Source organism: Schistocerca piceifrons, chromosome 6 (assembly GCF_021461385.2).
Source record: "Schistocerca piceifrons isolate TAMUIC-IGC-003096 chromosome 6, iqSchPice1.1, whole genome shotgun sequence".
NCBI lineage: Eukaryota > Metazoa > Arthropoda > Insecta > Orthoptera > Acrididae > Schistocerca > Schistocerca piceifrons.
This window is the reverse complement of record NC_060143.1, coordinates 189,156,242-189,169,927: the sequence shown is the minus strand read 5'-3', so window position 1 is coordinate 189,169,927 and position 13,686 is coordinate 189,156,242. Positions and strand designations below refer to the sequence as shown.

Below are 13,686 nucleotides of genomic sequence, written 5' to 3'. Positions count from 1 at the left end.
TCAAACCCATGTCCAGCCATCCTGATTTAGGTTTTCCATGATTTCCTTAAATTGCTCCAGGCAAATGCCAGGATGATTCCATTGAAAGGGCATGGCCGACACCCTTCCTCATACTTCCGTAATCCGATGGGACGAATTACCTCGCTGTTTTGTCTCCTCCCCAAGTTCAACCAACCAACCAACCAACTACACTGATGTAGGCAGAATGTATTAAACACTAAAATAGTTTAATTTTCACAAGTAAAATTTTGTGATCTACATAAATGATGGTCATGGCAAGGTTGTAAAAAAGTCAGCAAGATTTTCTTCTTACTTAGTTCTAACAGGACTAGGCTCGTATGATAATGCATTGCTTTCTCTATAGAGATTCCTTACAGAAGTTAAGCTAATGATTTATTGAAAGGTTAAAATCAGCAAAATGGTTCATTATTATCTTATATGCTACTTTCCAAAACTTTTTGAGACCAGAGGAAGCAAAAAAATGGATATTGCTTCTGCATATTTCAATCATTTTAGGAAGTAATCTTGACTTATTGACTGGTTAGGAAAATAACTCAAGGAAGCTGTGTGTGTGTGTGTGTGTGTGTGTGTGTGTGTGTGTGTGTGTGTGTGTGAGAGAGAGAGAGAGAGAGAGAGAGAGAGAGAGAGAGAGAGAGAGAAAGTTTTTCAGTGATCTAATGATTTTTGTGGTCTCTTTAACAGTTGATCTGGCAAGATAAGTTTGCTGGTGATGTACACTGTACCCGTCTAAGTAAATCTAATAGATCTGCTGGCAATGGCCCAAGTTTTGTCACTTCTCCCGTTTATTGCTAGGAAGGATAAATTGTGTTTAGTGCGACTGACTTGGATTTAATGTGTTTCACTGATGATATCATCAGAGCGTTGAAGTGCCTTGAATTCACATGTTACATGCTTAATAATTCCTGAAATTGTCTTTGCTTTGTTCTTAGGCATTTTTTGTGTGCAGAGCATGGTTTTCATCATTCTCAAGACACAGTCAATAACTTTGCATCATTTATTGTATTGCACTTTTAAATATTGATTAGAGCTAGTCATATGTATTAAACACACTAAACATGTGTCTTCAAGGTATTTATGATCGAGATATTCTCCTCCTCTTGGCACCATTGTAAGAATCCCTGATACACTGTAAAGGAACTTTGGATAACAAATAGTTAATTTGCTCATACTCTGTGTCACATAGTAGTTTAATGTCCATTGTATAGATGTAGATGTAATTATTGTGATAGGTATGTTCAACTACAGCAGGAAAGTTTCTTAAAATCACTGTTTTCCTTAGAATTTTATACATGGTGGAGAAAAACAATTTGGTAGTAAGGTCAGAAAAGGGAAAGTGAAATAAAACATAGTTTTCCAAATGATGTAGGTCAAAAATGCACCATTGTGGAGCTATGGCCATAAAATGACAGCCAAACAATGATGAGTGCGTGGAGGTTTGTCTGGTATGTGAAGGTGTTTGAGTGTGTGTAGCAATGTTGTTTTGTCAGACTACACATCTTAAGACTTTTTTGATGATGCCAACTATGCAGCAATATTAGAGGTTGGAGGCTGGAGCATCTTCTGGAGAAAAAAGTGCTTTGAGGAAAAAAAGAGTGTTTAAGGTTGAATTTCTGTTTTCTTTTTTACCATGTATTGGTTCACATTTACTGATCTAGTATACTTACTGGAATAAAAATTCATAGGTGCTCTCTGTACATTAGCAAAAATTAAAACCTGTGGCCTTTATATTTGATTATTAACAGTACAGTACCTGACAGTACCATGTGTTGACTATCCTACTGCAAAACTGTTTCTGTAGTACAACTTACTATCTCAAAAAAATTAATTTTGGTGTAGCTGATTTAACAGTTTACTCATTAAACATTACAATAAATTAATGTCTAATGCATCCAGCCATAGGCAGAAGTTTAAAGGAATCTAGATTTGACACTTCAGCTGAAACCAGTATATTTAGCTAATTTAATTATTACAGTAATTGAAGTCTTTATTATAACAAGTATTACCTGGGACACGCTAGAGTAAATGCACACATATCAAAGTGTTTTTCACTTCTTAGCTATCAGTTTATGGCTACAGATAGAATTACTGTGAGAATTTTGAATTATAGAATTACTGTGAGAATTTTGAATTATAGAATTACTGTGAGAATTTTGAATTAGCTATGCAACATAATCCAATTATATGAAATTGTTGATGGAATCCCACTCATAATAGATTGTGTCAAGTTCTGGGGTGTCTTGTGGGTATAATTGCCATGATTGGCCACTTAACTGCATAAAGACAATCAAACAAATTATTGTTCATTAATGTTAGAACAATGTTTGCATGATATTTTCCTTTAACTATGTTTTTAACCACAAAATTACATGCAGTGATTGAAACTGTAACAAGTGGGAATTTTGTTTGCTAATTCACATTACTGATAAGATAACATTTTACAACTGCATGAATTTGTTCAAAAGAATGTGTTAATTAACCTACTGAAATATTATGTGCTTTATAGTTCATGAAGGATACTTATGTCAACCTTCCTGTACATTGTGTAACTAGACGTAAAAAGAATTTTAACTTAATAAGAGGTTTTTTGGGGGCAGTAGCTTTATCAGACTATTTACATAAATAAGAATAGGTATTGTTGACAAATAAAATGTTGTGTTATAGAACTGATTCATATTTAAGTATAGAAATGAAGACTTTTCTGGTGAAGTTACTCTGAACATTTTTGACTTAATTCAAATACTTCATTATTAATTGTAACATCAAATTATCATGTCCTTATTCCATTAATTTTGCAAAAAATTCATAAATTGAAAGTACAACTATCAGCATTACAACCTTCTACAAAATACAAATGCAAAAATGAGAATTTGTAAAATTCAAAGCTAATTACAGAAAAATTAAACTTGCTAAATATAATGTTGAATATCTTTGTGCTCAACCTCACTGTGGACAGGTCCCTCTCATCCAGGGGACTGAGAGCCCAACCTTCCTTTTTAACCTTCCCCACCACATTCCTCTCTCCTCTTCAAAGGAGGAACTGGTTCTGAAAGCTAGGTAGTATGCCACTTTTATTATTATGTGTTTCTCTTCACAGAACTACAAATTTTCTCTCCTCAAGACAAGTACTGGCCAGCAATTTTGACTCATAATTTGACAATATTTTACTCAAAAACTATGTGTATCATAAAGATGTTTTGCAACCTTATTGGTAACAAGTGCAACAAGGAATATTTTAAACCTTTTTTTAAACACATTTTGTGTTTATGGAGGTTTTCCTTGATTTAAAATTCACAGATACAGTTTGTGTGGGGATTAACTTTGTAACGTTGGTTTGTTATAGGCTGAAATCAATAAAGTTCTGTCTGTTGGTGTGGATCCAAGTCGCATAATTTTTGCACATCCTGCAAAACCATTATCCCACCTTCGCCATGCAGCAGCTGTAGGTGTTGATCTAATGACTTTTGATGGTGAACGAGAGCTTCACAAAATAAAAAACGTGTTTCCTACTGCAAAGTGAGTAGTTTAATGGGTAAGAATTGTATCCAATATTTCACTTGGCATATGGAACAGATGTTCTGATCACCCTTCATTCAGTAATGTGTAATAATGTATAACCACTTGATGTGGAACACTGAAAAATGTCAATAACTGAAATGCACTTTTCGAGCTGTTCCATTGCTAATGTAAAGCATCAAAAATATCTGAGAGAGGTAACACAATGAAAAAGATGTTCCCAATGCACTTGCTTTTTTATTGCTGCTCAGCAAAGATGTGGCTCACTGAACAATAAATGACATCTAGGTGGTATGATGTGGTTTATAATTCAGAAATGAAAAATATGTGTATAAGATGCATACTTCCAGTCATTTATTGCCTCCACATCAAACACAGTGATTCTTATGTTACCATTAGGTCTTTAAGACTCGTAACCTTACATTATTGTCACAGTAAAAATGGTTTTACATAGTTACATAAAGTAAAAGTTAAACTTCACTTCAAAAGATTTTTGTAACTAACTTGTCACAGCAGTTCATTAACACACTTCAATTTTTGATCATACAAAATAATTTCAAAAAGATTTCAAATATAAATTGTAAAATTTGAGTTGAGCAGCTTGGCAGTCTTCACCAGCCCAAAATGCTACTTTCAAAAGAAGCAATGAAAAACTTTCAAGTTTCAGCCAACAGTGAACAGCCTTTCTTCTGGCACAGAAACATGAGTGAAGATATTAAAGCAAAACACACGAATTATGAACTGGTCACAGACATAGAAATAGAAACTGTGTTACTCATTGTGTACAATAAAAATAAAATTCATATATCAGTCAACCAATGGGAAACCCAAGATGGAATGTAATAATATAATGAAAGGGATAGCTGCTACTTACCATACGGCGAAGGTGCTGAGCCACAGAAAGGCACAACAAAAAGACTGTCAGAAAGTTAACTTTCGGCCACACTGTGTGGCTACAGTTGCCTGAGACTGCAGACATGTGTGTGTGAGTTGTGATTAAATGTGTGTGTGTGTGTGTGTGTGTGTGTGTGTGTGTGTGTGTGTGTGTGTGTGTGTGTGTGTCTGTTGTATACAGGTATTTTTGGTATTTTTGACGAAAGCCTTACTGGTCGAAAGCTTATTTGTGATAGTCTTTTTGTTGTGCCTATCTGTGACTTGGCATCTCCACTATATGGTGAATAGCAACTTTCCTTTTCATAGTTTTGTTACGTTCCATCCTGGATTTCCAGTGTTTGATTCAGCCAAGTTATCACCAGTTAACAAGCTGTTTGATAGTGGTGTATGCTTACATTGTGGTAGAAAATACATGTACATGAAACAAATTTGTGTTATTTCCAGATATATGCACTTAGAACTAATTTGAGTTTGTAATTTCTATATTCATTCCTACCACTGATCAAAGCATTGCTAATGTGTTTTTCCATGCATTTGTGCAAGAGAAGCACTTCTCCTTCTGGCAGAACATATAGTGAAAGTAAACATGCCATCAACTAATGTTGATTGCTGGTGAGTCTTCTGGTTTGTATAGCCATGGTCAAAGAAACTTTTTGGTTCCTGTCATTTCATCCAGAGCTGCAGTGTACATTTTGGGGGTGCTGCAGGAGATGAAGGGTCTTACCAAATAACAATTTGGATACCAGAGAGTGACATAAATACTGTGTAAAATGGGCATGTTCAATTTTACACGCGATCAGAAGAAATAATCCTTCTCAGAAATAAAGCATAGCTATTGATTGTCTCATGTCAGTGATAGAAATTTAGCTATCACTTCTGCAGAGCCATTGTCTGTACATTATCAAGTTTCATTTGTTCCTGTTTTCTGTTAAAATTACCCCCTCACTTATATATTTTAATGTCTTCTCTATACAACCATGGATAATAGTTCGTCATTGTCAATAAAATTATGATTTCAGAAAACTTCACTTAATGATTTCCTGACTGAAGAGCTTGCTTTGGTACAGTAGATTTTTCTGTTTTCCCTAGTCCACAGAGACTTTCATGTTCATTCAGTGCTTCTCTTGGTAGCTCCAATGTGTACTCAGAATGCTTATACACCCTACATGCCAACAAAGGAGAGGATTTATCCTTTACAGACTGGAGTGCTTGACATATTTTCTTAGTTGGTCAGTTACTTTTTGATAAAGGGATCAGAAACCACCTGAGTTTTATCACTGTCCTTTGGCCTACTGTTATTTGTTCATGGGGGTTCTTTGCCTGAATACCCATTTTTCTTGAAAGCCTGCTTCAAATATTTTAATTTGACATCTGGATGTTTCAGTATGCAAATTTGTTTGGCTCTGTCAAGAGGACTTTTAATGACATCACTCCTTTGTGTATGCACGACTTTCCAAAACACCTCATGTTTCAACCATCCATCAATCAAACAATGGAAAACCCAGAATGGAATGTAACAATATCAAGAAAAGGGCAGTTGCTAGTCATCATATAGCAGAGATGCTGAATCACAGATAGGCACAACAAAAACACTGTCACAAAATAAGCTTTCGGCCAACAAGGTCTTTGTCAAAAATAGATACCAGATGCACACACACTCATGCAAATGCACACATGAGCTGCAGCAACAGTGCATGATAGAAGAGGCTACTGGCTGTGGGTAAGGAGGAGGCTGGGTCAGGGAGGGAGAGGGATAGTGGGGTAGGAGTGGGGGACATTGAAGTACTGAGGAGGAGCAAGCAGCGACAAGGTGGAGACAGGTTAGGGCAGCTGAGTGCAACCAGGAGGTTAGACGAAGGGGAGGGGAGAGGGATGGGGTAGAGGCAAAGGAGAGAAGTAAAACCACTGGGTGTGTTGGTGAATTAGAGCGGTGTGTCATGCTCTGGAATGAGAATAGGGAAGGGGCTGGATGGGTGAGAACAACAACTAATGGAGGTTGAGGCCAGGATATATTGCAAGGGGGTTGCCACCTGCGCAGTTCAGAAAAGCTGTTGTTGGTGAGTAGGATCCATATGGCGCAGGCTGTGAAGCAGACATTTAAATGAAGAATGAACCCCAGGGAGAAGTTCTGGGATGGGCCTAAGGATTTGAGGAGAGACTGAAGATCCTGCTGGATTTCTGGAACGGGGTCATTGTGACAAGGTTTGCAAGTGGACTCATCAGACAGCTGGCAGAGTCCTTCAGCCAGGTAATCCTGGCAGTTCAAAAGAACAGTGGTGGAGCCTTTGTCCGCAGGTAGGATTATAAGGTTGGGATAAGTTTTTAGATGGTGGACTGCAGTTCTTTCCACATATGTAAGGTTAGTTTGCATCTTTAGTGATTTGGGGAATGATGTAGAGGCAAGGTTCAAGGTTAAGAAATTCTGGAAAGTCAACAAGGGGTGATTTGGGAGCGGTGGGGTAAATCATGGTTGGATGGAGGAGTGAAGTGAGTCAGGTAGGGTTCAACGTTGGTCTCTGGTTGAGTCTGATTGGTAGGGTTGCTGGTGAAAAAGTTTTTCGGTTGTAGGGACTGGGAAAAGGAGAGAATGTCTCTAACAATTCCTGCGTGATTGAATTTGGGAGTGGGGCAAAAGACGAGGCCTTTCGAAAGGACTTGTATTTCTGTGGGGATAAAGCTTCTGGAGGAAAGGTTCATGACAGTGTTTCGGGTCTGTTTAGGTTCTGGATTCTCTGTGGTGGTAGGAGGGAGTTCTGAAGGGTAGTGCAAATGTAGTAGTTTTGAGAGACAGGGTTTGTCAGCTATTAGGGGACATGGGGTAGATTTGGAGATTGTTGTAGAGGAGGCGGACAGTGGTACTCCAAGGTGGGAGTAGGAAGTGAGCAGGATGGAGAGTTTTTTGAGGTGGCATTGTGCATGCTGCCCTAGTTGCTGGAGGGCAAGAGATTCAATGTATACAATGGGTTCCATGAATCTGGGATTACATAGCAGGAGAAATTGCAAATGGAGAGAAGGTACTACAAGGAGGTTTGGGCTTGGTGATATGGTTTTGTGGGACTATGTTGGTGTGGGCTATGAATTTGTGGAATCTGAACAGATGGAGGTGATAAGGAGGGGCGGCAGCCAGAGATGGCTAATTTGATGGTAAGGCAATTTGGGGGATTCTATGAGCCAAGCAACAATGCAGAAACAGTATGTGGGATGGGCTTCTAGCTAGGGATAAGGAAACTTTTCTCTATTGATGCAGATGAAAGGAGCAAGGATCCATGGAGTTGGGGAAAAAACCCTAAAAATTACGTAAATAATGTAGAATTACACACGAAAAAATTCCCAAAAGTACACCCAGATACATGGGAAAATCCACAAGAAGGATGAAACGGATGAGAAAGATGAAATCTGAGGGAGTTGGCGATAGTGAAAAGCGAAAAATCTCTAAAATTGGCATGAAGTGACAATGAGACTAAAGAAAAGATATAAATAAAAAAAAATTATTTTACTATGGGTAGCAGGTCTGAGGGTTGACAAGTGTGAAGAATGCCGATGACAGATGTGACTGGATGAGGTGAAATAGTGGGTGCAAACTGGGATAGAACGGAGAAAGAGTGGGAGTGGGGTGGTGTTTGTAGGATGAGATACAAGATTGTGTGGCAACGGAAAGGTGTGGGAAATAACACACGAAAATACTGGGGAGTGACGCAGGGAGAGTGATGAATTTGAAGGTATAGGATTAATGATATCAGCGGGAGTAATGTGGGATGTACAATGCTACATCAACAATCAGCATGCTCTTGTAGCAGTCTGTTGTGTGCTTGTAAGTAGAGTGCACAGTGAAGTTTGTAAGTCAAAAAGAGAAACACAGGAAAGAAGAGTATGAAGGACAGACACTGAGTATAGTACAGCATTAGAAATAGTATCAAAGGAGAACAGCACTGGCGTAGGATGGAAGAAAAGCCATCAGATAAAAATCAAGCAATGGAAAATCCAGGATGGAACGTAACAATATTATGAAAAGGATAGTTGCTACTCACTATATAGCAGAGATGCTGAGTTGCACATAGGCACAATGAATAGACTGTCACAAAATAAGCTTTCAGCCAACAAGGCCTTTGTCAAAAACAGACAACACACACACACACACACACACACACACACACACACACACACACAAGCAATTGCAACTCACACACATATGACTGCAGTCTCTGGCAGCTGAAGCCACACTGTGTACTGCAGTGGCAGTGCATCATGGGAGAGTTAGCTGGGTGGGGGTAAGGAGGAGGTTGAGTGTGGAGGGCGAGAGATACCAAGGTAGGAGTTGGGGATGTTGAAGTGCTGCTGGGGAGAGTGCAGGGATGAAGTGGAGAGAGGGTAGGGCTGCTAGGTGCAGTCAGGAGGTTAGAGAAGGGGCAGGGGAGAGGGGGGGGGGAGGGGGGTAACAGAAAAGGAGTGATGTAAAAAGACTGGATGCATTGGTGGAATAGATGGCTGTGTAGAGCTGGAATGGAAACAGGGAAGGGGCTGGGCGGGTGAGGACAATGACTAACGGAGGATGAAGGCCAGACGGGTTACAGAAAGGCAGGATATATTGCAGGGAGAGTTCCCACCTGCGCAGTTTAGAAAATCTGATGTTAGTGAGAAGGATCTATTTGGCACAGGCTGTGAAAGAGTCATTGAAATGAAGAATGTCTCATTGAATGGTGTGCTCAGCAACAGGGCGGTCCAGTTGTTTCTTGCCCACATTTTGTTGGTGGTCTTTAATGTGGACAGACAGCTTGATGGTTGTCATGCCCACATAGAATGCAGCAGTGCAGTTGCAGCTTAGCTTGTAGATCACGTGCCTGGTTTCATAGGTAGCTCGCCTTTGATGAGACAGTTGATGCATGTGACCGAACTGGAGTATTTAGTGGTGGGAAGATGTATGGGGCAGGTCTTGCATTTGCTTCTAGGTCTAGTACAGGGATACGAGCCTTGAAGTTTGGGGTTTGGAGTAGGGGTTGTGTAGGGATGCATGAGTATATTGTGGGAGGGGTGGGAAGGATAGTGGCCAGGGCATTTCTCATTTCAGGGCATGGTGAGTGGTAGTCGAAACCCTGGTGGAGAATGTAATTCAGTTGGTCCTGTACCGGGTGGTACTGAGTTACAAGGGAGATACTCTGTTGTGGCCATATGGTCAGACTTAGGAAAGTGGCAGGACACTGGACAGATAAGTTAGAGACGCTTACATAACTATAGGTAGTACCATCTTTTGTACTGATAATGCAAGTGTGTATTCCATGCAGTGCCAAAATACTTGGGGAAACATACTAATTCACATCTTGTGATTTCCAAGGTGCACATGTTTCACTTAGTAACATTTCACATGTGACCTGAGAGGCCATACACCAGTCTGAAGTTTATGAAGATCTACGCATGAGAATACTTTCACAACTTTCCTGTGGGCTGGAAGGTTATGTTGCTTTCAGTGTCTTTCTGTGCACTCATACTGTATCATAGATATGTACTAGTGTCTACCATGACAGTGCAGTACAGGTGTTTTCCAGTTCTTGGAACAGCCGAGATCCTGCAATTGTGGTAATCTTTTGGCCCTTGACATACAGATATGTACAGATATGTACTAGTGTCTACCATGACAGTGCAGTACAGGTGTTTTCCAGTTCTTGGAACAGCCGAGATCCTGCAATTGTGGTAATCTTTTGGCCCTTGACATACAGAGTGCAACCAGATGGTTAGTTGCTTAATGATTGTGTTTATTGTGCACCAAATGCTGCACTTTGAACGTGTATTAACTGGTATAATTTGTGGTAGACAACATTGATGCCTGTCAAGAGCATATTTTTGTTGTTCATGGGTGTTGATTCTTGGTGGCCACACAGTTATCATTGAATGAAGATCACCTACTCATGGTCCACACTTGACACGTTGGCTTGTAAGATTCTCAGCATCTGCATGACCACTGTGATAGGGTGTCCTACGTGTCATGTACCCACAATATGGCATGATCAAATGAACTGATATCACGTATCGTGTCAAACCTGTACTCAGCTTGTAAGTTTACTGTCTTGAATTAATGTGTGGTTTGTCACAAGCCTTCCTCTTTTTCTGAAGTTCTATTGTTGATTGCTACAAGCTTGAACTAATTTTGAATAACTTTACACAACATTGAAACAGTTTTTTGTATCTAATGCATACTTGTAATAATACAGATCACTAAACAGCTATCCTCTAGGATGAGTCTCAGTTACATAAATACATTGTAGTTAATGTTTACTTGAAGTTTACACAAATGACTGTGTACAATTATAGCATTGCAGTGGCTGAGTACACACTAATTCTCTTTGTAAACTGCTGACATGAAACTTTATGTATTAGCTGACTAAGATAATAACTTTACTTGTGTCATGAGGGATGTTAGCTGGGTAAACAGCATATCTAAAACTGACTGCATTGATTATAGTTAAAATACTCATTGTTGCTCATGATCTGTTGCAGCAGAAGTCCTAAGTTTTCAGAAACTGTAAAGTATTATTACAAAGGCAAACAATACTTACAATACAAAAGGATCAGCTACATGCTCACTGCTCAAAAACCAAAACCAGACTGACTTCCTATGCCAATATGGCTGTAACTATATATACTTTCTTAACAATCCCAAACAATCCAGTATTTTTTAAAATGATTTTTTAATTAAGTAACAATTAAAATTAACATATAAAAACTGAAAATGCATATATGAACTCATGTTTGCTCCAGAACAGCAAGTACAATTCTATATTAGTTTTTGTCCATCATTTTATTCGAGTATAACTTCTCGAATACGAAATTACAATAATGCATTTTCATATTTTATTAATTACTAGAGGTTGTCTTCATGGAAAATGTTCCCTTCATTTACAAAGTTTCTACACATTAGTGTAATTAAGATTCCATAATTATTTTCTTTGTAACTTTTACACAGTTACATATTTCCATATAGATCTATGTCAGAAATTACTGTTTATGGTTAACATTTATGCATTTAAATGGGTTTCAATTAGACTATTATGTTTCAACAACCCCCAAAAGGATTTGTACAACTGAAAGTTGAACAAAACATTTTCTGACAGGTCTATGTAACAGCACTCATTTTACAATCAATTGGATGAACAAACAATTTGTGAAAGATATGACCAACCAAATATGTAAAATTATCACAAATAATTTTGTATTAGATTCAACTAGATTAAACAAAATATTAATGAATAGCACAAAGAAAGAACAAATTGTTGTTGTTGTTGTTGTGGTATTCACTCCTGTGACTGGTTTGATGCAGCTCTCCATCATACTCTGTCCTGTGCAAGCTTCTTCATCTCCCAGTACCTACTGCAACCTACATCCTTCTGAATCTGCTTAGTGTATTCATCTCTTGGTCTCCCTCTGCGATTTTTACCCTCCACACTTCCCCTCAATACTAAATTGGTGATCCCTTGATGTCCTACCAACCAATCCCTTCTTCTTGTCAAGTTGTGCGACAAACTCCTCTTCTCCCCAATTCTGTTCAATACCTCCTCATTAATTATGTGATCTACCTATCTAATATTCAGCATTCTTCTGTAGCACCACATTTCGAAAACTTCTATTCACTTCTTGTCCAAACTATTTATCGTCCGTGTTTCACTTCCATACATGGCTACACTCCATACAAATACTTTCAGACATGACTTCCTGACACTTAAATCTATACTCGATGTTAACAAATTTCTCTTTTTCAGAAACAATTTCCTTGTTGATTTGCAGTTTCTGAGTTAATTTGCAGAATTTGCCTGCAGCTTGCATTACAACATGAATATGAGCTAAATCTAATTCAATCAGAAAATTATCTATTGGATGTTAGCTGAATTGGCCTTGTTTCTGTATATTTATGTCTGTCATTAGAGCCTCCAGATACTCCTGAGTGCAATGGAGACACTGGTGTGTATAACTCTTTCTCAGTATTGGCGACGCATTGTGGAACAAGCATTAGTATCAGCTACTACAATACTCGAAATCCATATTAGTTTGTATTTAGCCACTTCCTATCATTGGCAAGTACATGTAGTATTAGATCATAATATAACAAAGTGTTCAGTCTCCTCTATGTGCAATGAAGAGCACTGTAGATCTCTGTTCGTCAGAAGTTCTTCGTTGAAAAAACCTGAAATGTGGCTCATAATCCACTCCTTGTGACCATCATATATTGTGTAATTGATTGTTTTGAATAGAATAATTCAATTCAGCAAAATTCTAACTGTTCATACTTAAACATTTCCTGTCTTAAATCTCATACTGCAATCTTAACTTGTTCTTTGATGACATATCACTAAAATCATATTCGTACAAAATTTTTAAGTGCTATGGCTCTATTCTTTGCATTTTATATTTGAATAACAAATATATTATTATCATATAGTACAATTAAATTCTTGGAGTACAGTTCCTCAATACTTGGCATAATTCAGCCTGCATGCATAGAATGAAATGTCTGACCAATGTCCAATCTTTCCATTTTTCATTTGTCAAGACACTTCCAATGCTTCATTTCCATCTTTACAGAACATATAATGATTATTTTTATGAATATGAATATTTATGAAATTGCAATCATTGCCTCTTCCTTCACAGTAAATGTTAACATATAGTGGTATACACCACATGAAGCTTTACTGTGTGATTAAATGATGATGGCATCCTCTTGGATAAAATATTCCAGAGGTAAAATAGTCCCCCATTTGGATCTCTGGGCAGGGACAACTCAAGAGGACATCATTATAAAGAGAAAGAAAACTGGTGTTCTACGGATCGGAGCATGGAATGTCAGATCCCTTAATCGGGCAGATAGGTTAGAAAATTTAAAAAGGGAAATGGATAGGTTAAAATTAGATATAGTGGGAATTAGTGAAGTTCGGTGGCAGGAGGAACAAGACTTTTGGTCAGGTGAATACAGGGTTATAAATACAAAATCAAATATGGGTAATGCAGGAGTAGGTTTAATAATGAATAAAAAAATAGGAGTGCGGGTAAGCTACTACAAACAGCATAGTGAACACATTATTGTGGCCAAGATAGACACAAAGCCCATGCCTACTACAGTAGTACAAGTTTATATGCCAACTTGCTCTGCAGATGATGGAGAAATTGATGAAATGTATGACGAGATAAAAGAAATTATTCAAATAGTGAAGGGAGACGAAAATTTAATACTCATGGGTGACTGGAATTCGACAGTAGGAAGAGGAAGAGAAG

General features: G+C 38.1%; 1 protein-coding gene across 1 annotated transcript in view; it reads left to right on the top strand.

The window, feature by feature from the left end:
• LOC124803225 (ornithine decarboxylase-like) overlaps positions 1 to 13,686 on the top strand; it is a 117,000-nt gene that overhangs the window by 30,495 nt on the left and 72,819 nt on the right. The window contains exon 4 of the mRNA XM_047264405.1: positions 3,362 to 3,534. Within this exon, the coding sequence (XP_047120361.1) occupies positions 3,362 to 3,534 (173 nt within the window). The remainder of the gene's footprint in view (positions 1 to 3,361; positions 3,535 to 13,686) is intronic.